At 42.2% G+C, this 23881-nt stretch overlaps 1 protein-coding gene across 4 annotated transcripts in view; it reads right to left on the bottom strand.

Annotated features, from left to right (window-relative positions):
- Positions 1 to 14384: 14384 nt before the first annotated feature.
- Positions 14385 to 23881, bottom strand: part of LOC117758502 (MAM domain-containing glycosylphosphatidylinositol anchor protein 2-like) — a 169004-nt gene continuing 159507 nt past the window's right edge. For all 4 annotated transcript variants that reach the window (XM_034580228.1, XM_034580230.1, XM_034580229.1 and 1 more), the window contains exons 16-18: positions 17973 to 18103; positions 17340 to 17436; positions 14385 to 15182 (exon numbers count right to left, since the gene is read on the bottom strand). In XM_034580228.1, coding sequence (XP_034436119.1) covers positions 15094 to 15182; positions 17340 to 17436; positions 17973 to 18103 — 317 coding nt within the window. In that variant the 3' untranslated portion in view covers positions 14385 to 15093. The remainder of the gene's footprint in view (positions 15183 to 17339; positions 17437 to 17972; positions 18104 to 23881) is intronic.

Here is a 23881-nt window from a genome sequence, read left to right as displayed (position 1 = left end):
AAGGCAGCTGTTTGTGTGCACCTGCCCTGCATCCAGGCCTCACCTCTCATGCAGTGTGACATCCACACAGATCTCATTCCACACACACCTTTTCTAATGCTAACTTTTCATTTTGGCTTCCTCTGATCACAGAGATCCGGACATTAGTATTTTAATAAAGGCTGTGAAAAAGAATTGCCTAAAAACAACTCTACTTGATGTGCAACAGCAAGATAGCAGACTTTCTCATCAGATCACCAGTGTGTGTGTGTGTGTGTGTGTGTGTGTGTGTGTGTGTGTGTGTGTGTGTGTGTGTGTGTTTGTGGGAGGAGTGAATGATTTTGTTGTTTCTATAAAATCTTTACTCGACACGGTGGTTCTTTGATTATGTCAGCAAAATGGACAGGCTGGTGCATCTGCCGAGGTGTGATACAGGTTACTGGAGAATTTCACTGGCAGCCTGTTTGTAGTTCGATTCTTTTCGTCCAGACAACATCTGATAAAAAGTTAAACTAGCAGAGCATCATGATGCTGGGGTTCCAGTTTGACTGGTGGTCATGTTGTCTTGTGATCTTTGTTTACGGTTTGCTTGTCCAAAACACATTTTTCACATCCATGAGAAATGTGGCAGTCAAAACATATGTTCAAAAATAGGAAAAATCTACAAAGTTGCATGTTTGTTCTCCACATGTTTCCTCTAACAATATGAACCAGGGGCAGAATGGATGGTTGTTTGTCTTCATGTTGGCCCTGTCCTGTCTGCCTCTCACCCAATGTAGTATTTATACAGGATTTGAACCCCAAGACAAGTTTGCCTGTGACCTACCCTACATGGTGAGCCATTGACATATTTCAGCATAGACAATCCATTTAATATGAAATGTGCAATCAATGAATAAAATCGAATAAAATAGGGATTGCTTGCCAAGGAACAGAAAAAGTGCAACAAACGTCTCCGTCAACACTTGACCAACACAGTGGAGCCATGTTATGTCACAGCATAGTCTACAAAATACTTAATTGACATTTAAGCCGAATCCATTGACGTAATATAGTGATTATTACTGTTAGATTCACTGGAGGTGCAGAAGACATAAATCTCTCTAAGTAGGTTCCCACTGGAAAGTGAATCAGATGTACGACCAAACAGCATCACTTGTTGTCATGGTGACTAAAGAAGCGTGGATTAAAATGTATTTCTAGGTTGAATTCAATGCTGAATGACTTACTTCTGCTTATGGGCATGTGACCTTATCACACTGTGAAATAAGTCAACCCTCCGTTCCCTCACAGCCACTTTCCCTCAATGAAAGAAAAAGAATCCTCTTCTTTTTTTTTTTTGCCAAATGAAATTTGAGACCACTTGATGCGACACCCGGAGCGGAGCATTTGGAGTCGGTGTAAATTATAAGTCTTGGGCTCATATTTAATGGCGTGACCGCTCATAAGTGCAGGGAGATAAGAGAGCAGTGGGGGTGGATCCAATGGCCTTGTGTGATTGGGATGTGGTGATGAGAAAAGGTCATTTGTGCTAATGCAACATTTTTTATTCCGTGAGAAAGACGTCAGCGCTGATAGATGATCCAAAGGTCGCCCGTGTCATCACGCCCCTTCTGTCCTGCGGGGTGATGCAAAACGGATCTGATCACTGCTCTCCACACTCGCCGCGCCATCTGAGAACAAGAGCGCTAACAGCTCGTCTGGTGGGTGGGTGAGAGCCTGGGTGGGGCTCGCTCGCTCACATGATGAACAACCCCTCTCCACTAACTTACTCATAACGTTAACTCACACACTGAGATGGCAAACGTCAGAGTCGAGGGAGCGGATGGAGTTTAAGCTAAGGAGCAGACTGATGATCTTTTGATCTGTATCAGCAACTTTTACAGTAATGAAAAGTCCTCACACCAGAGACGCTGCTCGGATAAACACACGATTCACACTCTGCAGATGAATCACCTGCTTGATATGCACAGGAGCAATAATCATTAACTTGCAAGCTCATAAGCATTACACTCACATCTTACCAGCAAACAAAGCTTACGAAATCTCTTTTTGTCAATTAGCTCTTTGAGAAACGCTCCCGAGAAAAATACTGTGAACGTGACACCATGATGCCAGAGAATGAAGAGAAGTCGTCCTTATGGTTCGTGAAGTCAGCGCTAAATCACTCAGCAAGGGAACTATAGATTGAGAGAAAAGTAAATGAATGCTCTGTTTACAGCATCTGAAAAATCTGATGGAGATTTTGAGATTACGAAGAAGAAGTGATTTCCAATAGTGGAGCGTTAGCTAGAGCTAACTAAAATGTCAGCAATATTTCACGCTGGAAAGTCCCACAAGTAAATAATGACGTGTACTTAATATGCAATACCTCAGTTTCGAGCTATTTCAAGGTAGTAATTGTTGTGTTTTCATAGATTTACTTAATTGTGGGGTTGATTTTTTCAGTTTGGACTAACTAACGAGGTAATAACAGAAGTATAGGTTATAAGTATACGTTTTTTTTCAAGTTTTTTTTAATGCGCTAATATCGTAACAATACTCAGTATCGGCCAATGCACAATGTCCAGGTATCAGAAAAGGTATCATAAAGGGAAACACGGTATAAGATCATGTCAAATGTTTGCTCAGAGGAGTAGAATTTAAATTGACAATAATGACTATAATAACAAACTATAATCAACAACATAGGAGTGAAAACGAGGTTAAAGATTTTTCCTCTAAAGAAAAGTTCTCCCCACCTCAGAGAAACGTTCTGCAGAAGCAGGTCACGTTGTGCCCACGCTGAAACCACATGTGAAACCATGCACCACAGGAGGTTATCCATGTTCTATTAGATACAGAAATACAGCAGTCGCAGTACAGGCTCGTCGTTGTCATCATAATCAAATTAGGCAGAAAATCAGCCGATAATCAGCAGAATTTCCGAATCTCTTCATCTCGTGTTTAATCACCTGAACGGTTGAAACTGAAACAATGAGGTAATGAGCTCGGTGCGAGTGCTCTGCATGGGTCCTGCATCAGCTCACAAGTGCAGCACAGCAGAAGTGATGGAGACGGAGCTAAAGTGCAGCACGTGTCTAAAAGGTGACCACTCTTCTGCTCACAGCCCCCCCCCCCCCCCCCCCCCTTTGTCTGTCTGTCCAGTGGCCACAATTCAAAGCAGATCTGATGTCTTGCTCCCATGATGTGTGCTCTTATCACACGGCACAGATGTCTGAGTGGATGCCAGCAGGCTCGGCTCTGTGATGAGAACTCGTCGTTATGCGCGGTGTCACCCGGTGCGAGCGCTGGCTTCCGAAGGGCAGACAGATAAATTATTCAGCCTGAAGTTTTGCATCAACACGGCTCAGATGGCAGCACATGAGAGGGATTCATTTATGCAACATTCCACAGGAGGACGAGTCGACGCCTCACAGCCGCGCGTTGAGTGAGAGGTGCTCATACGTATGTGCAGAGGCGGATCAGGGCTCATGATGGAGGAATCGCTAATTGTCTGAGTCGCTGTTGACATCTTTGTATTCAAGAGATGCAGGTGATGGAGAAAACAACAGAGCGATGCCTCCTGGACTGTGCCTGCTCATATTGTTGACTGGATTTATTGTTTTCAGATATTCTTAGTCTGGCATGGAAATTTTTTTAATCTTATTTAAAAAGCAATAACTTGAAAAGTTGAGGAAAAAAAAAAAAGGATGAGGCACTGAGGCAACAAAGAGAGTTCCAGCTAATGAATTAAACAAAATCCCAGCAGTGTTTGGTTATTGAAAATAAGAGCTGTTTAATTCTGACAAGCAATCTATTTTAATAATCTCATCTGGACACAAATTAGTCCACATGTTGAGCGCAAATGAGGAGTGTTTTTGTTTTTATTGGGAATATGTCAACGCCGCGGCGGCCGCAGATGTGGTCATCTCGTGTTCGCCCGAGCGGCTCTGACACAGCTGGCGAAACACAATAGATGTTTGAGTGACGTGGGGAGCCCTGTCGGAGGAGCATTAGCAGACCATTAGCATTCCATGACATTTCAGCAGCCGCCCGGAAAGCAGCGGTGGCCCTGTAAACAAAGTGCTGTCGCGCCGCGTGGCAAGGAGAAAAGGGAATAGGACGTAATGTAAAATGGCATTGTTCAGCGGCTGAGACACCAGGCGCGCATTCTAATGCAGATCTACGGGGGCAACCTCTGGCTGCGGCGAAACAGAGGAGGGAGCAGATAAGGGAGTGGACCAACGGGACATGCAGCAGGGTAATTGAAAGTGCTTAGGATTTTAAAGGCCAAACGCTACCAAGGGTTATCAGCTGCAGAAACAATGTGAATTTTTTATGGGAGTGACTTATTATCCGGACAAAAAGGAGGTTTGTCACGCCTGGCAGAGGGCGCGCAAGGTAAAGTAAGATCATAAAGGCCACAAGCAAACTTTAGAGTGTTTTTTTTTTTTTAAAGCACTGTAAAATCACTTTTAGCACCTTGTTTGCAGGGACAATGATCGGGCTGTGTACTCGACACTGTGTGAGCAAATGTACTGATCCCTTCACGTTAATTATCTGTGTAATGGAACAAACCCCATAATGTGGTTCAGATGTTAAGGGCGGTGCGACGTGACCAAAAATGTCCTGATAGAGGTCATTTCATTTCCAGATAAGGAAACTTACATATTGTTAAAATAAGGCTTCAATATTAATAATCTAATTATGTCATGTATGATAATATATTAAGGGACCAGAGATTTCAAGAGTAAAGTGGGAACATTACAAGAATAACATCTTAATATTACGCGAAAACGAAGTTGTAACACTACAGGACAAAATGGTTGTGAAATGAAGTGAAAATATTGGCATAAATAAGTTGTAATATTATGAGAATGAAGTTACAATTTAATAAATCATTTTACATGGAGAATATCAGAATATCAGCTTCTCGCCTGCGTTAAAATGAGCAATGTGGAGCATCAAGTGATTCTTTAGAAGAGGTTTCAGAATTAACGAAATATCTTTCAGAAGAAAGAACCAAGCAGACTTGGAGGAAGTTGCCTCTTTTGTTTGTTACATCTTGCTATTTAAAGAGGTTTCACAGTTTATCAAGAAATAATAAGATTGGTTCAAGATTTTCGATCAAGAAGGATATACATTTTGTATTATTTAAATTACGTCTTTATTCTTAAAATGTTTTGACTGTCTTCTCAATTATCACTAGATTCTTGTAATATTATGACATTATTCTCGAAATCTCATCATCTCCATCATATACTGACACTGATGTCGACTACTTAATTTAGGACTTTTATTTGTTATATATAATTATTGAAGCATCTCTATCAATAGCATTGGCTTGAGGGATATGATATATGATGTTAACATAAGAAAACAAATCTAAACCCACAAATCATTGTTTTTTTCTGCCTCTTCCTCTTTTCCTTTTCGCTCTTGTTCACCAGGAGACTTTTCATGATGAAATAATTCAAGCTAATATTAATTGAAGTGTCTTTCCAGCTGATCCTAACTAGCGTTAGTCATTAGTCACCCAGTGTTACATCCTCACAGTTCAGGGGGTGTAGTGTTTTTAATGTTGTTGTAATGAAAAAGCTGTTTTTGTTGATAATGCTGAAAAAAACAGGCCTAATAAAATCAAGCTCCTTCTTCTGGCGCCTTCCGACACTCTGCATCCTACTGCCTAGACGCTGTGTGAATGAACCAGTCCTGATGTGCAGGCAAACAAAGCACTCGCATGTAACTGAAGATGCTGAAATCATTGCTACTGTTGCAAAGCAGAGCAAAACAAACCTGAGAGTAAAGAGCAACACAATATGACGTGTATATGCTTCTGATTTCCCACAGAGCTACACAATCCCACAATAGCCCCGTGGGGGGAAAGACACATTGACACTGCAAGTTAGTGTTGAGACAAACTCAGTGTTTTGTCATGTGTGGATACTGGACCCACGCACATATATGTGTCGTACCTACATATTCCACACAAACTCACACTCAGCCTCACAGCGCTCTCTGAATCGGTGGGCAGCCTTAGGAAAGCCCCGGGGCTGAGGGGAGTCTGACCATGAAATCTGCATTTCATAAAACAATAAGAAATAAAGAGATAAAAAACTCTCCCTGATTCCCTCAGGGCACAGAGCTGGGAAATAACACAACTGGCAAATTCTACTCCAGGAGAAAAAATACATCCACTTGCCTTTAAGGAAGATGGCCGCAGTTTGGCCTCGGTGATATACTTATATATGGTGGAGAGCCCCTTAGCCCCTAAAGCGAGGCCTCATTGTGTAGGAGAAGCCAAAACAGTGTAAACAGATCATCCTGACGTGCATTATTATATCTGACAGTGTTGTATGAACAACAAATATCAGCCTGGTCTTTAAACAACTGTGAAATCTGAATAATATATAAGCCTTAATAAAATACAAACAATGCTTGTTTGTATTCTTGCTAAGAATTAGTTTGTGTGTTAATAGCCAGGACCTGATTAGCGTAGCTTAGCATAGAGATTGTTGAATCTTTATCGTAGTCTCTTTATAAAGATGGACAACGCGTCTCCACTTCCTCCCACTAACCAGAAATGAAGTCAAAATATCCAGATACAAACGCTGCCATTTTGTGCATTCAGAGTCTGTGCAGAAGCGGTTTTGAGATCATAACATTTCACCCGTATTTTATAGCATTAAATAATTAATTAAAACCAAACGTACCAGAAAAATTAAAACTGTGATAAGAACTTCCTAAATTGAAACCATCTGTTAAAAAAATTGTATTTGACAAGTATTTTAACTTTTTAGTTCCTCTAGCAACATTGAGGAGGCGGTGTTTATGACCTATACTACAGCCAGCCACCAGGTGGCGATTAATGCACTTTGGCTTCACTTTTGGGGAGCTGTCATGTCGTCCATCTTTATATACTGTATATGGTGTAGGATGTGTACACTGAAATGTGATAATTACAATCTGTGGTTTGACAGGAAGTTATACTGTAAACTCCACTGTTATACAGGCTAGCTACCAAATATGTCCTGGTTCTAGTTCAATACTTGCAGAAATGAATATTTTAAGATATGGGTTGTTGCTTTCCTGCTGAGAGTTGAACAAGACAACACAATTTACAATAACAGAGTTTGACACCTGCAATGTTTCCATCATTCGCACCAGGGTGCAGTCTTCTTCAGTCCTTGTTGGCGGGTTAGTGTGTTTAAGGACAAATTACCGCCACCTGTTGGTCACCATTTTCAAAAAGTTGAGGTAGTTTTATCGTGTGTGCAGCCGGTCAGAGAGATGAAGGGCTCAGGCCGTGTACAGTAACTTCAGCTCTGGCAGTGTGTGAGCTTCCCTCAGTCGAGAGGCCCCTGCTGGCTAACCTTTGGATGACTTTCAAGTCACTGAACACACCATTGTCTTTCCCTCAGATGTCCTTTTACTCGCCACAATCACTCAGACGCTCTCAGCTCAGAGAGGAAAGCAAAACCTGCTCGCTCCTCAGAAGAAGCACAATCTGGGGAGCACCGTCAAAGGAACAATTTGCACAACACAAAAGCTTTTGTTTCCGGCCCTTTGAGCGGGAGATGGGTGGTCACTGTGGGAATAACTTGGATTTCCCTTTGAAAAACTGCGGGGACAGAGGTGTCAAGTACAAGCGAGCCACGAGAAACAAGGGGAGGCTTTGTGTTTCAGCACTAAGCACATAATACAGGATGTGGTATTCCATTCTATCCTTTTCTAGTCTTTATTACGCTGGAGACCGATGCACAGCGGAGAATGTATTCGACACTCGTGTAAAATATTCCTTTTCTTTATTTTTTCATTAGTTGCAGGTATGGCACAAAAAATGGGTGACAAATTCAAAGAAATACAGTGAAAAAAGAAGCCTGATCATACTTTATATAAATATAGAGCAGAAAACAGAGAAGAGTGACAGGTCATCATCGTTACAGGTTGTCAGCACAGAACAAGATAGATAACATCACTGAAACACAGCCTCCTCCACGACCTCCGTATGACAGCAGCCAATCTCGTAATTTCCAGGGGACAAGAGCATGTGTGTGTGTGTGTAGGCGTGTGTGTGTAGGCGTGTGTGTGTGTGTGTGTGTGGGGGGGGGGGGGGTCACACATTCAAATGCACTGATGGTTATTAACCTGACATGGAAAGAAGGGGAGTCTGTGTGAGCGTACGTGTTGCTCCGGCCTGGCCTGTGACTCCTGATCAGAGCAGGTGAGAGAGAAGGTGAGGACAGACGGACGAGCGAGAAGAGGTGAGATTCACCCCTACACCAGAAAGAGGCCGATAAAAAGGGAGGTGGCAGTTCCCCCCCCCCCCCCCCTCTAATAAAGTTGTCAGGCGGAGCAGCCTCGGCATCACACGGCTTCTGTCAGTGTAAAACCAGATCTCTGGGGCACGTCTACCTTTTTGTTGGTCTTTATCGCGGCTGCAGTCGGCCTCCTGTCAACAAGTCACTCACCAGCGCCAAGCCTTTGTGCAGGAGTGAAAGAAATTCACCAAATATTCAGAAACCGCAATTTAAGTTTCACGTTTACGGTGGCATTTTCTTCCCTGTTTGAGTCTTTTATAGCAACATTTAAACTGCCAAAGTCTCTTTGACTGTCGGCTCTGCCAGCGCAGGTCAAACCACAGTGCTGCTCCGCCTGTTGGGCGCCCGTCTGAGCTGAATCGATACCAAGAGAGCTGGGTATGGATAGTCGTAATTAGGACGACCAGCTGCAATCATGAATGTTTTCTTCTCTCTTTTTCGCGGGGGTGATGAATGGCACGATGTGACAAAGCCCTTCTCATAGGTCGAACAGAAAATGAGAACAAATCCGCTCAGAAGGAAATGTGGGGACTGTTCCTTTAAGAGACCCCTGAAGCACTCGGCACCGAGCGGCTAAATGCTAAAATGTGACGATTGCAGCTAAACGTCGTTAAAAACACCGTTCAATGAAATATAATTGGAAACTGCTTGAGTTCAGCTGCACAACTGAACAGAGCTTCACTTTCTTGCTTTTTCAACGATGAGGCAATGTTTTGATTTTAATTCTCCTTTCTCAAATAGCAACTGGCCATACTTGTACTCGCGGGGATACTTTTCATCAAATTTACGAATTACGTGGGAATATTGTTCAGGCATATTGCATGTTACATTAATTAAGTTCAATCTACAGACTGCACTAACTCCGACAGACCTCAGCCTTTAAATCCTTCAGCACCTCCATTATAATGGTGTTATTGTAAGCACTGGGTACATTCATGCACAGCCGCATAATTCATTCATGAAGTTATCGATGCACAAAGGAAATAATTTCTCGTTGTTTTTAAAACAGAATCTAATATGAAACAGCATTGAAAACGAGGCCTTGCTTGTTTCCTCAGTGTTCCAGGACCTCACAGTATCCAACGCTGTTGTTTTCTTTCCAGTTTGATGAATGTGAATATTTACGTGACACAAAGGAAGCAGGTCAAACGTTTTCAGTGCTGCCAGGTGAAACTGCATTCAAAGAGGAAAACACCATCTCTGTCTGTGTACTCTGCCCAGCATATACTGCCTCCCTCCTCCCATCCACCAAATGGTTATTGCCTCTTCCCATGCAATAAAGATTGATTTGTGTTGTTTGTTTTCAGCAGCGCTACAAAGGAAAAAAGGCAATTTCTAGCTTACACTGGGACCATTAAAATGTATAGCAGTGCGATACTACCAACTCGAACCCCATATTTCTTAAGGTTCTGTGTTTGCTGAGAGCACAGCTTTACTTTTTTACTTTTTTGTGTTTTTATAATTCCACAGTGAAATTTTCAGGGCTGCACTTTCTGTTGGTTTCACCCGATTACATCATATTTGAAGATGACCTGAAACTTTGTCCACCTCGTGTACAGTTACTCACATATGAGGGTATAAATATAATAGGATCAAAACTTTATCACAATGTACAGCTTCAGAAATCAAAACATCGATAAATTAATCGTGACGTCAACAGTAAATCTGTATAGTTTGGTCTGAGGCATGTTGAGGAATTGACGATTTATAGAAAATGTATCAGCAGAGTTATAGTGAGAAGTATCCGGTTATAAAAGCGACGCTCTGCTGGTTGGATGCAGGGCTGGCAGATAAAACAACAACAATAAGCATTGTGATATAATTGTCATTAATAGCAATAAAACAAAGTATATATGGATATAATGTGTATGTTCTGTGTGAGCACAGTGAGGAAGTATGACACATAACTGATTGACCTCAGAAAGATGAGTTTAAAACCACAACCGTCACTCAGGAACCGTCTTTACACTATATGAGAAAATAATGAATTCTTAATAAAAGGAAAGATTTGACTTTTATTGTAATGATTATCGATATTGAATGATCTGAAAATTGTATCTCACTAACATTTTTAGAAATATAGTCCAGCCCTATTTGGACTTTATTAGTCAGCTATTTAAGCCAGTGGTTGTAAGGCAGCCACTTAGTGTGGATATGACCTCAATGCTCCGCCTGCTCTTATACTTTAATAATCTGTATTAAATCAAAGCAGTGTTTATGACTAGTCAGTGGTACTGGATTGCAGTACTGACAGAATAAACTATCAATTTATAGAAAAAATCTATAATAAATAGAGATTTTGCCATTTTATTTTATCATGAAAGGTCTACAAGAGGAAAACAGAAAAAAAGAGGTCATTTTATTTTTTATAACATCTATAAAAAAATCGGTTTGAGCACTTAAGTTTTATGCTCCTACACGTGTAAAACTTTCTGTGGCTGCTGTAAGAAACATCTGATCGGCTATTTACTGTCTGTACTGGTGGGGAAAACCTCACGTCTGGAAAAAAAAGATTTGGAGCACATTCAGCCCTAAACCAATCAAAACGCTTCTTCCACAGCTACAGAAGTACAGCGAACACTGCGAGAAAGCAAACTGTCACATTTACATATTCAAAAACTGTTAATCCCCTCCAATTGTACTTCGAAGGAGCTTAGAAGACTGTTATCAATAAACAGGGCAGAGTGTGTAAGCCACTCACCGGGCTCACGTCCCTCGTACGCACTACAGGGCAGAGGCTGACACGACAGAAACGTGAATCAACGATACGGTGGGAGCTGTTTTACCATCAACACAAATAATGATGCATTTCACCTAATTTCAGTTGCGACTCTGGGAAAATGAGACAATATTTCCTTCACACAGATGAAGATTTTGCAGATGTGTATGAATGTACCCCATTTTTAATACACCACAAAGTTAGGATGAGATGAGGTCTTTCATCTTTTCTGAAACCGACATAATTACGACCTACAAAAAAATGATCTTTTTAGTATGTTAATTGAAAGGGAAGTTTTGCATACTTTTAAACTCCGTTGTTATAAAGCAATAGTTTGATATTTTCTGAAATACTTGTTCATTATCGAGATTTAAAGGTGCTGGGAAATATGTTTTGTGAACTTTGAAAAGAGCCAAGCGAGCTCACCTCCTGGTTCTAGCTCAGTGCAAAAGGGAGTAGTTTGACATTTAGAGACATACACTTATTAACTGGCTTATCCAGAATAAGATCAAATATCTTTTATATCCTTACATTTAATATGAATCTACCAGTAGCCAGTTAGCCTGGCTTAGCAGGAAGTCTCAATGCAGCTAACGGAGAATGAAAAAATCTGAATCTATAGCTCACTAATTAACATGTTATATCTCAGTTTTTTAATTTGTACAAAAAATGTACAACCATTTGTGGTTTTACACACATTAGTTACTATTGCACGACTATTTCTTGGCCACAAGCAGTGACTTCCTGACATCGTTTTGTGACAACCAATATGAAACTTGTTTTTAGTCTTTAGTTTTTGCACAGATTAAACAAAAGATATATAAAGTGTTAACTAGTGAACAGTCAAGGAGCTGCTGAGAGTTTACTGTCCTAAGATAAGCTTAGCTAACTAATGGACAGATATGTGACGGTACTGATGTTTTCATCTAATTCTACTAACGGTGGAAATGAATGACTCCCCTGGGATTAATAAATCTGAATCAAACACAAGGCAGTTATGTGAAAAATGAAACCGTGTTCCCTCAGACCACTGACAACAATACCAAATACCATAGCTTTTTTTTAATGTCATGTAAATTCTTACAATTTGTTTAAAAGTAAATTTCTCATCATATCATCTGCTGCTTTTCTGCTCACGTCATGAATAAGAGACCAAGTGCTCAGGGCGGCTGTAACAGAAACAGTTCCCAAAACCGTCTTCAGAAACTCCAGACTTAGTAACACTGACAACTACACGGGGCACTTTGGCACTTTTAATCATACTATACTACAGAAGGATATAGCGATAGAGCTAATGGATGATTTTATCTGAACTTCTATTTTTGGAAGTTGTGTCAAAGTCTGTGTCAAGGGTCGGATGGACGTCCGGTTCTCGATGTGTCCGAAACAGCCTGGGAGAGTCTGAAAGTTCTCATCATCGAAAGCACATCCCCGCAAAAATAACATATGTTTTAGTAAAACATTACATCTAGTAAGACCGTAAGAAAAAAAAGAACAACTGTCCCCAGAACTCCATTTACATTCATTTTGATCTGGGCCTCATGGAAATCAAAATACGGAAATAAAAAAAACCAAAAAACGTCTGAAATTATCTAATAAAAGAAAAGAAAAAGAGAAATGGACAGCATATAATACCAACATCTCTGTAATAATATCGTACAGACCATAATGCTATGGTACGGATGCCCTGAAATGTTCATCATTCTGCTCTGTTTTGCTTCGCATATTTATCTTCTTTACATGTATCAGTTTCTTTTCACACTTATTTGTACACAGCTTTATGCTCACACATGTACGTGACCCACTTGGACCGACCCAGGCTTCCACTGAAGAGGCTACATACGCTGAGCAACCACAACACCATGAACCTTTAAACCCCCCCCCCCCGTCACGTTTCATGAAGATCTCATCCACTGACTGGCTTCCCTTCGTGTCTCCTTGCATTGTGGTCGCACTATAAATATGAATTTAACGAGGAACAAATGGAACAACTCGCTGTTAAGTGTGGATTTGTTTCCGAAGTGTGGTGAAGCCTGAAGTTGTGAAAGTAGGTCACGCATGTGCGGAGAAATATGAAATGGATTTTATATGTTGAGACCTTGAACTGTTGTGCTTCCTGTACTCCAACATAAAACATTTATCATAAACCTTTGAATAGAGCTTCTTTAACATTTACAAGTTATACAGTTACCAAATTGGTTCTTATGCTTCCATCGGCTTTGATACTTCAGCAATGCAAAGGGAGACAACAAGAAGAGAAAGGAAGTTAAGTCATCTTCAACGGAAAAAATAAGAAACAAGACACAAGTCCTCAAAACATTTGTCATAACCAACAATGAACGGAATTTTTCATTTTCTTATTTTCTCTTTTTTACAATACATTTTTTAAAAACCCCGCTGGTTAAGGTTATGGTCTCAGGTAGATCTTCCACAGTCAATCTTCACAGTTTGTGTAAAAGCAGAGAAACATTCTCGCTAGAGTAATAAAATATCATGACTATTATTATGGTCATTATTATCTTTTATTCTCATATTGTTCCATATAAATGGTGGAGCACAGGGGCGAGGCCAATCCCCCTAATGCAGAGCCTGCAGTCCAAAGGTTCCTACTCCCCTCCCTGTACAACACAATGTTTTATTCAGCAGTTGTTCTTTTCTTTTGTTCAAAAAAAACAAAGAGAGGGAGAATTATGGGAAGAGAGTTGGGAATTAATTCAACAAAGTGTCTTTATCCTCCTGCCTGATCTTAAACTATCCTTATGCAAAAAAGATCCAGGGCCTCACTCTCACCGTTGCCGCTGCTTTTGATCCAAACTGTTTCCAAACCTGTGCTCGGGGTCTGCCAGCACCGCCCGGGCGGCTGCCCCCACATTGAACTACGCGTAGGCATAGGCTTGGGCGCATGCACGCACACAGACACACACTCGCATACAAACACACACACACACACTGGCAACTGTCCCATCGTCAGCAGTAAGATCCAGGTGTTGCGCGACCCCCCCGTATTCCCTCTGAACGCGTGTGTCCTCCCATCAGCACTTGTGGGGCAAAAGAAACATGTAGAAAATAGCCCATCAGAGGAAACATGAACAGAGATGTGTTCGATGTTGGTTAACGCCCAGGCTCACGATTCGGTTTGTAATCTGAAGGCACTTTGTTTCATGGCAGAAAGTAAAGTGGCTTCGGCTCCACAGGTGGACCGCTGACTGAATATCGGAGTCAGGCCTGACTAATCTGACCTTTCTCTGCCTGTTCCTCCTCTTCCTCCCTCCGCCCCTCTTTCCGCCCCTTCCTCTTATTTCAACTCACAAGCTCGAACCTTCTTCTGCCCTCCAGTCCAGCTGTCTACACCTTCGCTGATTCTTCCTTCGTTTATTGTTCTGCCACCATTCCGTCGGTTGGCCACTTGGACTCGTGAGCACAGTGTTAAAAGATACATAGGCAGCTACAGGGGGAGTAAGCAGACAGAACTAAAAAGATGCCGGAGTCCTTGTTTATCTACAGTACAGCACCAAGCAGATAAGGAAATGCCAGGATGTGATGTGAGGCTGGGCTCGAGTGAAAAACAAGTGTCGGGGGGGATTGGCATCTGGTGCAAGAAAATGAAGATAAAGATACACAGAGAAAGGTCTGACTCCGTGTATTCGTAAGCAGGGAAATGTTATTTCCATTTGAAAAAGTCAGCAGAGTCTATATTCCGCCTCCCTCCAAAGATATTTTCATGACTTCATAAAATAGTTCTTGTGCTTTACAAACTGTCCTCCCTCGACGCTTGAGAAGTCTTTCACCAAAGTCCAGGCTTCACTCGCGGCCCGCCTGTCTTTGTGCTCGTAAAGACGTCCCGAGTCCTGCACCGAGGAGTGTTTTCTGTAAAAGAGGTCTCTTTAAAAAAATTAGCGCAACTTCTTTATTAATTTTTGTGTAACGTTTTCATCACAATTTTTTTTCTCTTTTATTGATTTGGGTCCCTCCACGGTCCGTCAGAGGACCCCTGCTGCTTTCAGGATGCATGAATCTTTGGTGATTGGATGCCGAGGATAGCTCACAGACGGTGGGTCTGAATATTTGCCTCTGAGGTGACGGAGAGGAGGGTCACCTCTGACCTTCGAGGAGGGTCATCACCAGGGTGATGCATAGCAGCCATATATGGGAGGATGTTGACGGAGCCTCAGCGCTGAGATCTAAAATTGGTAAAAGAGCAGATATGAAAGTTATCTGTTGTTCATCAACGCTCCAAAGAGAACGACAACACAAAAATGCTTCCAGACACAAAAACAGAACAAATGGACATAAACAAACCAGGTACATTGGAAAAATAGTCCCCATTGTGGCAAATGTATGTATTCGCTTTCTTGCCAAGACTGATCCTTCAATATTTTGCCAGCGCCCGATTAGCTTAGCTTAGCATAAAGCCTAACATTTGGGAAGCAGCTTGCCTGGTTCTGGTAGAAAAACAGAAACTCTGGTGAATAAATGACAAGTTGTGATTTTACGTGGTGATTTTGAGCCGGACTTTTTTTTGGCCTAATACGATGATTTACTGGCCTGTTGGAAGTTTGTTTTAGTTGCTTGTCAATCATTGGTACTAGACAAAAACATATTCCAGCAAACAAACACCCCCTAAAGCCACATTTCTGTAAAAACTCGACAAACTAAATTAAAAGTGTTAATTTGTGTGCTTTAGGGCAGTAGTTCCCAAACCAGCGGTTGGGAGGCCCCAGGGGATTGAGGAAGATGGTTTTCAGAAACCAAATCCAATTAAAAAAAAAATTCTAAGGGGCATATTTCAACAATAATTAAGAAATTAAGAAATACTGGTTTCTCTGACTCCATGTGACAGCATCAGCTACAGCAGCTCAGTTTACAGCACCACAGGAACATGTGTGCAACATGTGCACATTGGTGAATTTTATTGTGAACTCACTCAAATCAAATCAATATCTATATATATATATATGCATGATCCTTTTTGGGGTCATGTGCTCAAAACTTTGGGAACCTCTGCTTCAGATGTTTACCGGCAGAGCCAGGCTAATGTTTCTCCCTGTTTTCAGTCTATATGCTGAGCTAAGCTAAGTGCCTCCCAGCTCCAGGTTCACTTTCAACCCATATTGATCTTCCTATAAATCAACGTTTTCATAAATGTCAAATTATTCCTTTAAGGACCCTGTGATGTCAGAGTGCTATTTGACTCAACATATTCACATGTCAGGTAAAAAAACAATAAAAAAAGTCCATGGAGAGAACAGATATTTATCGCCAATCAGCAGACAGAAGCGTTGAATGTGTGTCATGTCTCTGTGGCAGAGTTGACAGGAAATAACACCTCAGCTTGGAAAGTCGTGACAACAGCCTGTTCTGTGTCGTCGAGGAATCGGACAGCGTAGGTTCCTGTGCACCGGCTGGTAATTGACTGAATTTATTGTCACCAGGAGGAAGTCAAAAATAAGATTATGTTTGGACACCAAATTTGTAAACACAGGGAGGGGGTGAGTAAGCAAACTGTTGAAACAAATTTACAGAATTTACAGAAGGAAGAGAATGCACGATATCTGTCTCATATATTTGATTGTATATTATTATTTATAAAAACTGAATATTAACATTTTGTTAAATTTAACCTGTATGACCAGATCCTAAAACAGCTTCTCTGAATCATTCTTCTTGAATAACATCCTCCATCAGTTCAGCCTTCAAGAGATATTCCTCAAATTTTCCCTCTGACATCACATAAAGCCATATAAGATTCATCACATGAGATTTCACTATATAATTCATAACGTCCTCAGCCTTGCAGACTACACCTATTACAATGAATTACTGCTGTTGCTTTGACTCAATGATCCAGATGAGAAATAACTACAATAATAATCTTGGGATAAATACAAAGCTTCTTCTCTTGCGGAGCTAGATAACCGAGCTAGATGCCTGCTTATTTCCCACTAATGTCATGACAAATGGAAAAAGATTACCCTGCTTCATCGCTGCTATGTGAAAGGGACGTGTAAGTCTGAGAAGCTTCTGGAAATAATATTCCTCCAATCATATGTAATATGAAATAAATCGCAGGAACAGCGTCGGCAATTTGCTGTGTCCTGTTGTCTCTTTTTACATTTTGTTTGTTCCTACAGCGCAATTACAGTGCTCCACTCAGCCGGCGTGGCTATCACTCATGTGATTACAACGCTGTCGCTATGACAACCCCCCCTCGACAAGGTGGTTCAATGGCGGCCACCCTCTTAGATTACGTCCCCTCTCGTAAATCTGGAGCTCGTCCAGCGAGGTGGAGCAGGGGTCCGAGGAGAGGTCAGAGGAGGTGGGCGTGTGGTGCTACTCACTGGGCGGAGGGTCTCGACACTCCCCTTCCTCCAGCGTGACGTCATCGATGGCGATGTCTCCTTCGATACCCGGTCCCCGGACACCTTCCAGGACCACCTGGAGAGAGAGAAAAAACAATATTATTTTTTCCTGCACGGCCTTGATCGTGCACGAAAACAGGAAAATTAATGCCACTGCAAGGCAAACTCTCAAAGTAAGCACACGGTGTAATTAAGCTAAATTGCCCCTTGTAAAAAGTAACAGCAGGTGGTGAGTGTTTGTTTCAGTTTTTTATGTCATAAGATTTAAAAGTAAAAAAGCTTGTGGTGAAGTGAGAGTGGGAACAGGAACAAAAAATACACACAAGTGCAGCTGAGGCTATAATTACTTTCCACAAGTGCAGCAGTAAAAATGATGGAGAATATTGCAGTTCTATTTCCGCTACTCACAGAGATTAGGCTTCCTGATGGCAAAGTGTGAGTGATATTGCTTTCTCAATAGCCATGGATCCTGTCCGCCTCTTTGCTTACATTTGGATTTGTGAAGCGCTACATCAACACGCAACCCCCGAGGAAACTAACGGTTCACCGTACACACCCAGAGAGAGAGGAAGATAACAGGGCAACAGTAAGAATGCTGCTTATTGGTCTCACCTGGAAGGACGCTGTCGGGTGGATGCTTACTTTGGCCTGCTTCCAACGGTCACCTTGGTTACCACTTAGCAACCACACGGGACCCTCGGAGGTCGTTTGGCCCTTCTGCTTTAGGAAGGCGTTCAGGGTTCCTGCATGGACAGAAGAGAAACATAGAGGTTACACACACACACACACACACACAGACGTACACACAGTCACATGGACCTGTACCGAGCCTTTAGAGAAACCTTGATACCGATTGCGTACTGTAGTGCGACTATTTCTGAGGTAATTACCTTAAACCTGGCGCCCTCGTTCCTCCCCGCCGTGCTCTAAACAACAACACACTGCTTTTCAGCTAAAGTAGGTCAACAGTACTTCAGGTAACCAGCCTGTTGTCACCACCTTTCAGCATTGTTTGGTCTGTGTGCACGAGTGAAACAGAGTTGTGTGGTCAAAACACTACAGTTCATATTCTACCGCACTTGCAGTATGGCTGCTGACAGGTACTGTATGATAATAACCCTGAAGTGTTTACTCTACAGCTTCCTGCAAATGGCATGTGACCAGCTCTGATAAGGTGCTGAAACGTTACTTGTAGAGCAATATTTTTTACATCACTTTTAATCAGATAAAGAAGCCGTATTCCTCCATGGTTCATGTGAATCAGAAAATTTGCTTGACTAGTGCAGGGCCTGTTGTAAACCTGCCTGTTTGGAATGGGCTGTTTTCAATATTTAGCATGTCGCGCCAATGACATGAACAGTTTTCGAGATATGTAAGTCACAGATTAAGAGACATTTCTAGAATTATAAGATGGATTCGTTCACGTAAGTTATTTTGCATTTGCCCTCATCATCATCAAACTGTTCTCTGGTGAATAGTGAAACTGAAGAGTAACACACAAACACACACACCCTCACACACACATCAGTGTGAGTGTTGCTCTTGTGTTTATCCGTAACAAATAAAATACACACGGATGAATTGTGGTTTTTATGCTCGCCCACCACTCCTTTAGGGCTCTTTCTTAAATCTTCTGTCAAGGTTTACCTGTGTTTTTGGACACAAAATAAAATCTTAAAGTATAAAGACAGTCTGCAGTGCAAAGAAAGGTGAGAAACTCTGGCTCTGAGTGTAGAGATACTTAAAAAGTTATATAAGACGGTAAAGAATCACCCACATTATGAGAATACCGTATCCATGGAGAATTTTCTAATAGTTTCAAACTCTTTCTGTGCGGTCCAGCTTCCTTTTTCATCCACCTGCATTTCATCTGAAGCTGCACAGGAGAAACTGCTGAATGTTACTGTTGAACTCTGAACTCTGAACTCTGAATTAGAAAATGCAAGATGACAATTCAGCTCTTTCAACTGAATTCATGTAAAACTCTAACAATGAAACAGAAATACAGTCTCTTATTGAGAAGGAAGAGACACCAGGACTGAGTTCCAGCTTCTCCTCTTGTCTGGCTCCAGACTTTGATATGATGTCAGATGATGACACAGAGTGTAACCACTTCCCTCTCCTCCTCTCCAACCACACAATCTGCTCGTTTCTCTATTTGCAATGCAGCGAGACTGTTGTGTGCCAGTGCGTGAGACGGCAGTTTCTTAGCGGTGTGCAAGGAGGAGCAGCATCCAAAGACTCAAATCAGGTTAGCGTTGACACCGTGGAGAAGCTCAGCAGGACCACCGCCCTGAAGTCAAGTGAAATTCGAGTATGGAGAGCGGCACCTTTGCGCTGACACAACTGATGAGCAAAAAACAGCAGTGTCGAGGAGTGTCACCTCGCCCCTGATGCATCTTTGCCACAGCGAGGTGCCTCATTACTGTACAGCCCCCTTCTAAAAAACATCTCTGTGAGGAATGGAGGGAAAGCCGTACTGTATGTCCTTGTTCATATTATCAGCAGAGTGTACACTTTTTCCCAACGACAGCCCAATATCCAGTGAGAGATGAGCTCTTGTACAGAACATGACCTGCGGTTTCATCTCCCGTCGAAGTGTTTAGGATGTCGGAGGATTCTTGCTGAGCTGGCTGGCTTACATTTTCTTTGAACTCATTGCGATGTAGGTGGTTATGCCGGTGTCATCAGATCCCGAGCAAAGTCATGCGCTGGATATTCATCTGGAGTATCTCTGTCTTTTTTTTTTTTTTACAGAAATACCTGTGGCAGACACTTGTGAAATTTAAAAAGATCTGAGAACAGAAAGATGTGAGTCTAGTGAAAAGGGAGAAGCAGCTCCTAGAAGTTTTCAATTATGGAGTGAGGACGAGCGAGTTGGGGATTGAGGTGCGGTACCACCCTCCTCGCTAATGAAAGGAGGACTCCATTGCTTCTCAGAAGGTCAGACTTAAAACAGACTTGCTTTGCTTTGTGCTTCGCTGGAGACTTAATCCTATAAACAAATGCGACACGGGCTCCAAAGGCAAACTTTGATGTGCGCTTCAGTAATTAAGTGTGACCTTGTCTCAGGTATCCCCCCGCTAGCTAACGACAAAGGAGTTTCTTTGAGCCTGTGCCACTGTTTTCATCAGTGTGTAGGCGAGACTCCTTATCGACTGATTTTGGCCTTTAGCGCTGCCGTGTCACAACTTGACTGTGACTAACCTCAACAGCAAAGTCCCAAAGAGCATCCAACTCCTAGTGTTTCAGGATGGAGCAGCATGCCTCGAAATAACAAAACGCCTTCAACTGCAAATACAACAAAGTTTTGAAAAAAAAAAAGCATTGTGGTCTAAGTGAACATATGTTATATGGACCGTTTGCCAATACGCGTTCATTCTCTGGGTAGAGACTATCACAATCCAACATTCCTGAGCTCAGGGGCAAATTCTCTCACGGCTGGAGAGGCAGAATACTAAATGGAGCGTAGCTATAGAGGATCTGAGCTGGGTTTCAAGTCCTTGACATTTAGCCCATTCATCATAACACGCCACAGTCTGGGCATGGGCTTCACCACAGATGGGGAGGGCAGGGAAGAGAGGGTCTGGCCGGCGATCAATTTGAGCAAATTGGAAATGTCATGGCCTACTCAACCTCGGCAGGGAGCCGGAGGAGCTCTCATCTCCCCGCTGAGTCGCCCTCTGACACCTCTATCCTTACATTTTCTCCACCTCTCCAGATGTTTGGGTCCTTCTCTCCCACCTGGATTCCTACACTCAGCCTTTCCACCGAGGACAGTGGAAAAGTAGCCAGTCTAAATTTCAGCCCTAATGGGGGCTGATTGTCAACTTAAGCCCAAATGGTGAGTTCACCTACATTATGAAAAGCAGATTCTTACCACTGGTTTTGTAGCTGGGCAGATCATTGGGTTATTTGAGTCATGTGCCACAACCTAAGTACAATGGAGCTGGTGTGTGGAGCCCCAAGTTGAGGAAAAAAAATCGGTGTCTGTTTACTCACCGGGTGAAGTGTGTTAAAAATTCTCTCCTCCCAAAAAAGTACTTTTGCATAAAAATCTCTGTAATAAAGAAAGATATTTCCACAGGCTGCAGTTTATCTCTCATTACTGAAGGGAACCATCTGTAAGCCTTTTTATATTATTAATGCAAATAAGAGTCAATAAATAAGCCCCAAAAGGAATAAAAACATTGGGATTACAAAGAATTCACAAAAAAAGAAAATATATTTCAAAAAGAATGAATAAGTCAGTGCTCTACAAACAAGAGGGACAGAGGAGGAGAGGAAGCTGAGTGGGCTGGAGATGGAGCAGCAGGTCCAGCAGAAGCTCAGAGTGGAGCAGGTGGTGGGTGGAGACGCTGCTGATACCATCGATGTCTCACTAGAATACGAAGGTAAACGCAGCCAAATGCTCACTGTAAACATTTTATCAGAAGGGAGACGGGTGCAGTTGCCAGGCTGTCGTGATTTTACAGTCTCATGCAGTTTAAGTGTCAAGTTTAATGAGCACAAAAGCGCTACTACTTGTTCCCTCTGTGTTTATTCACAGTTCTCAGTACTCGCTTGTTCTTACTTCGCCATTTTATTTTTGTGAACTACATCATGTTTTTTATCAAAGTAGTATTTCGTGGGTGTGTAAGCAGGATTACGCAATAGCAACCGAATGGATGAAACTTAGTGGAAGGATGCAGTATGGGTCAGGGAAGAATCTATAACATTTTGGTGCAGATCCAGATCAGGGGGTGGATCCAGGATTATTTTTCAATATCTTTAACATTGCAAGATATGTGGCGTGTCCTGAAATTTGCCAGAGAATAATAAATGAAAAAACATTAGGTACATTTAGGGAACTGAGTGTGTGAAATTCAGAGCAGCTTGGTTGACTGTAAGGGGATTGTTAGCAGAGGTATTCTAGTTTGAGATGAGAAGTTTCATTTAGTTTTTTATTTTTATTTTTAGCATCTGCGCTCTTCTTACTGGTTTTCTGTTGGAAAATGTGATGTCACACCAATCGTATTTTAGTCAAATTGATGACTGATGCCGATTGGTGGGTCACTGTCAATCAATCTGATCAAACCACATCAACACAGTCCTCGTGGCTGATTATCAGAGTTTCCGAGACCTCCATGAAAAAAATTATTATGTTAAATATTGGATTTGAACCTGTGTCTTCAGTGGCTTTAAGTATCTTCCATGGCTAGGTGTTGGATTTGAACATTTCTGACTTTGCATGTCAACCTCAAATGCCACACAAACTGGGCTTGAAGGCTGTTGTGCCTACTGTATAATGCCCGCGCTTGCTTTGCATGTGAACGGATCACAGAGGACGGGTCAGTGGGCTTGTTTAAGACGCAAATGTCAACAGTGATGGTCCTTAAAACAACACCCCTTACTTCTGAGAGAGGCGTCCATAGGAGAGACAAAAGGAGACATTTGCTGGCCTGGTCCATAACAGGTAACAAACAGTCCAAAAGATGATACTACAACACACATTGATGCACTGACCTAAGACTCATTGCTGCTGCACGGTGAGTGACTGGCTTTAAAGGACAGCGTGAGAGATGAAAGGGTTTCACAGGCATTGGAGTGGATAGATCTGGGTTCCATTAATAATATCTGCAGATGAATGACTCAATTAGTCTGGAAACCAGTCCAATCAGTGAGCTCATGTTCATTTGCTCTTGCGTGTGGGTCTGGCCCCCCCTCCTGTTTAAACCAATTCCCATCTGTCCTAAAAACCTGTCGGGGCAATCACAACCATTGATCTATAATGAGGCATGATTGATTTGATGACTGACAGAGGAGCACCCAATAGGAGAGCCACCGGAGCGTAGCTGTCGCCGATATGGAAAGGTCAGGTAATTCCGCCATGCAGACTGGATTTATTGAACTGGATGGTATATTTTCTCCAAAGGAAAAACAAACAGCATGCAGAGAGAGCAAAGTAGAAGATGTCATTTTATGTATAAATCTCCACTGAGACAGAGAATGTGGGGAGAGGTTTGGCAACACCAGGGTATGAACAAAGTCGGCCAGATTTCCTAAACGTTTATGTCATCTGGAGACTGACGGGATCATAAAAGAGGACAAACTCGAACTTGAACCTTCTTGACAGAGAAATCCCCACTAGTGGCTCTCAGCGTCGTGTGAAGCTGCTGTTTTTGTGCTTAAGATCCAATCTTGCTCATCACTCCCACATTCACAATCTCCACAAACAGTTTGCACTCAGAGCAGGAGAGCTTGTGGTCGACTGATTGGTTCCCCTGTGAATGAAAGTTAAGAGTCAGGACGTGCGCCACAGAGTAGCTCCTTCAGTCACTCTGCCACCTTCAAACAGGCCATGCAAGTTGGTTATCTCCATTCAGAGGGGACTGTGAGAGCTAATGCCCTGGTTTAGTGTGCACACCTTTCTAAGTGTTTGTTGTAAAAATGAGATATAATTTGCATGAGCCATTTGACAGCTGCATTTAACAAAATTTCGGCATGAAAGTGTAAAAGTCCCCACAGCACTCGCAGCAGAG

Source organism: Hippoglossus hippoglossus, chromosome 24 (assembly GCF_009819705.1).
Source record: "Hippoglossus hippoglossus isolate fHipHip1 chromosome 24, fHipHip1.pri, whole genome shotgun sequence".
Lineage (NCBI taxonomy): Eukaryota > Metazoa > Chordata > Actinopteri > Pleuronectiformes > Pleuronectidae > Hippoglossus > Hippoglossus hippoglossus.
Note: the sequence above shows the minus strand (reverse complement) of the source record. Positions and strands in the feature narration are given on the sequence as shown.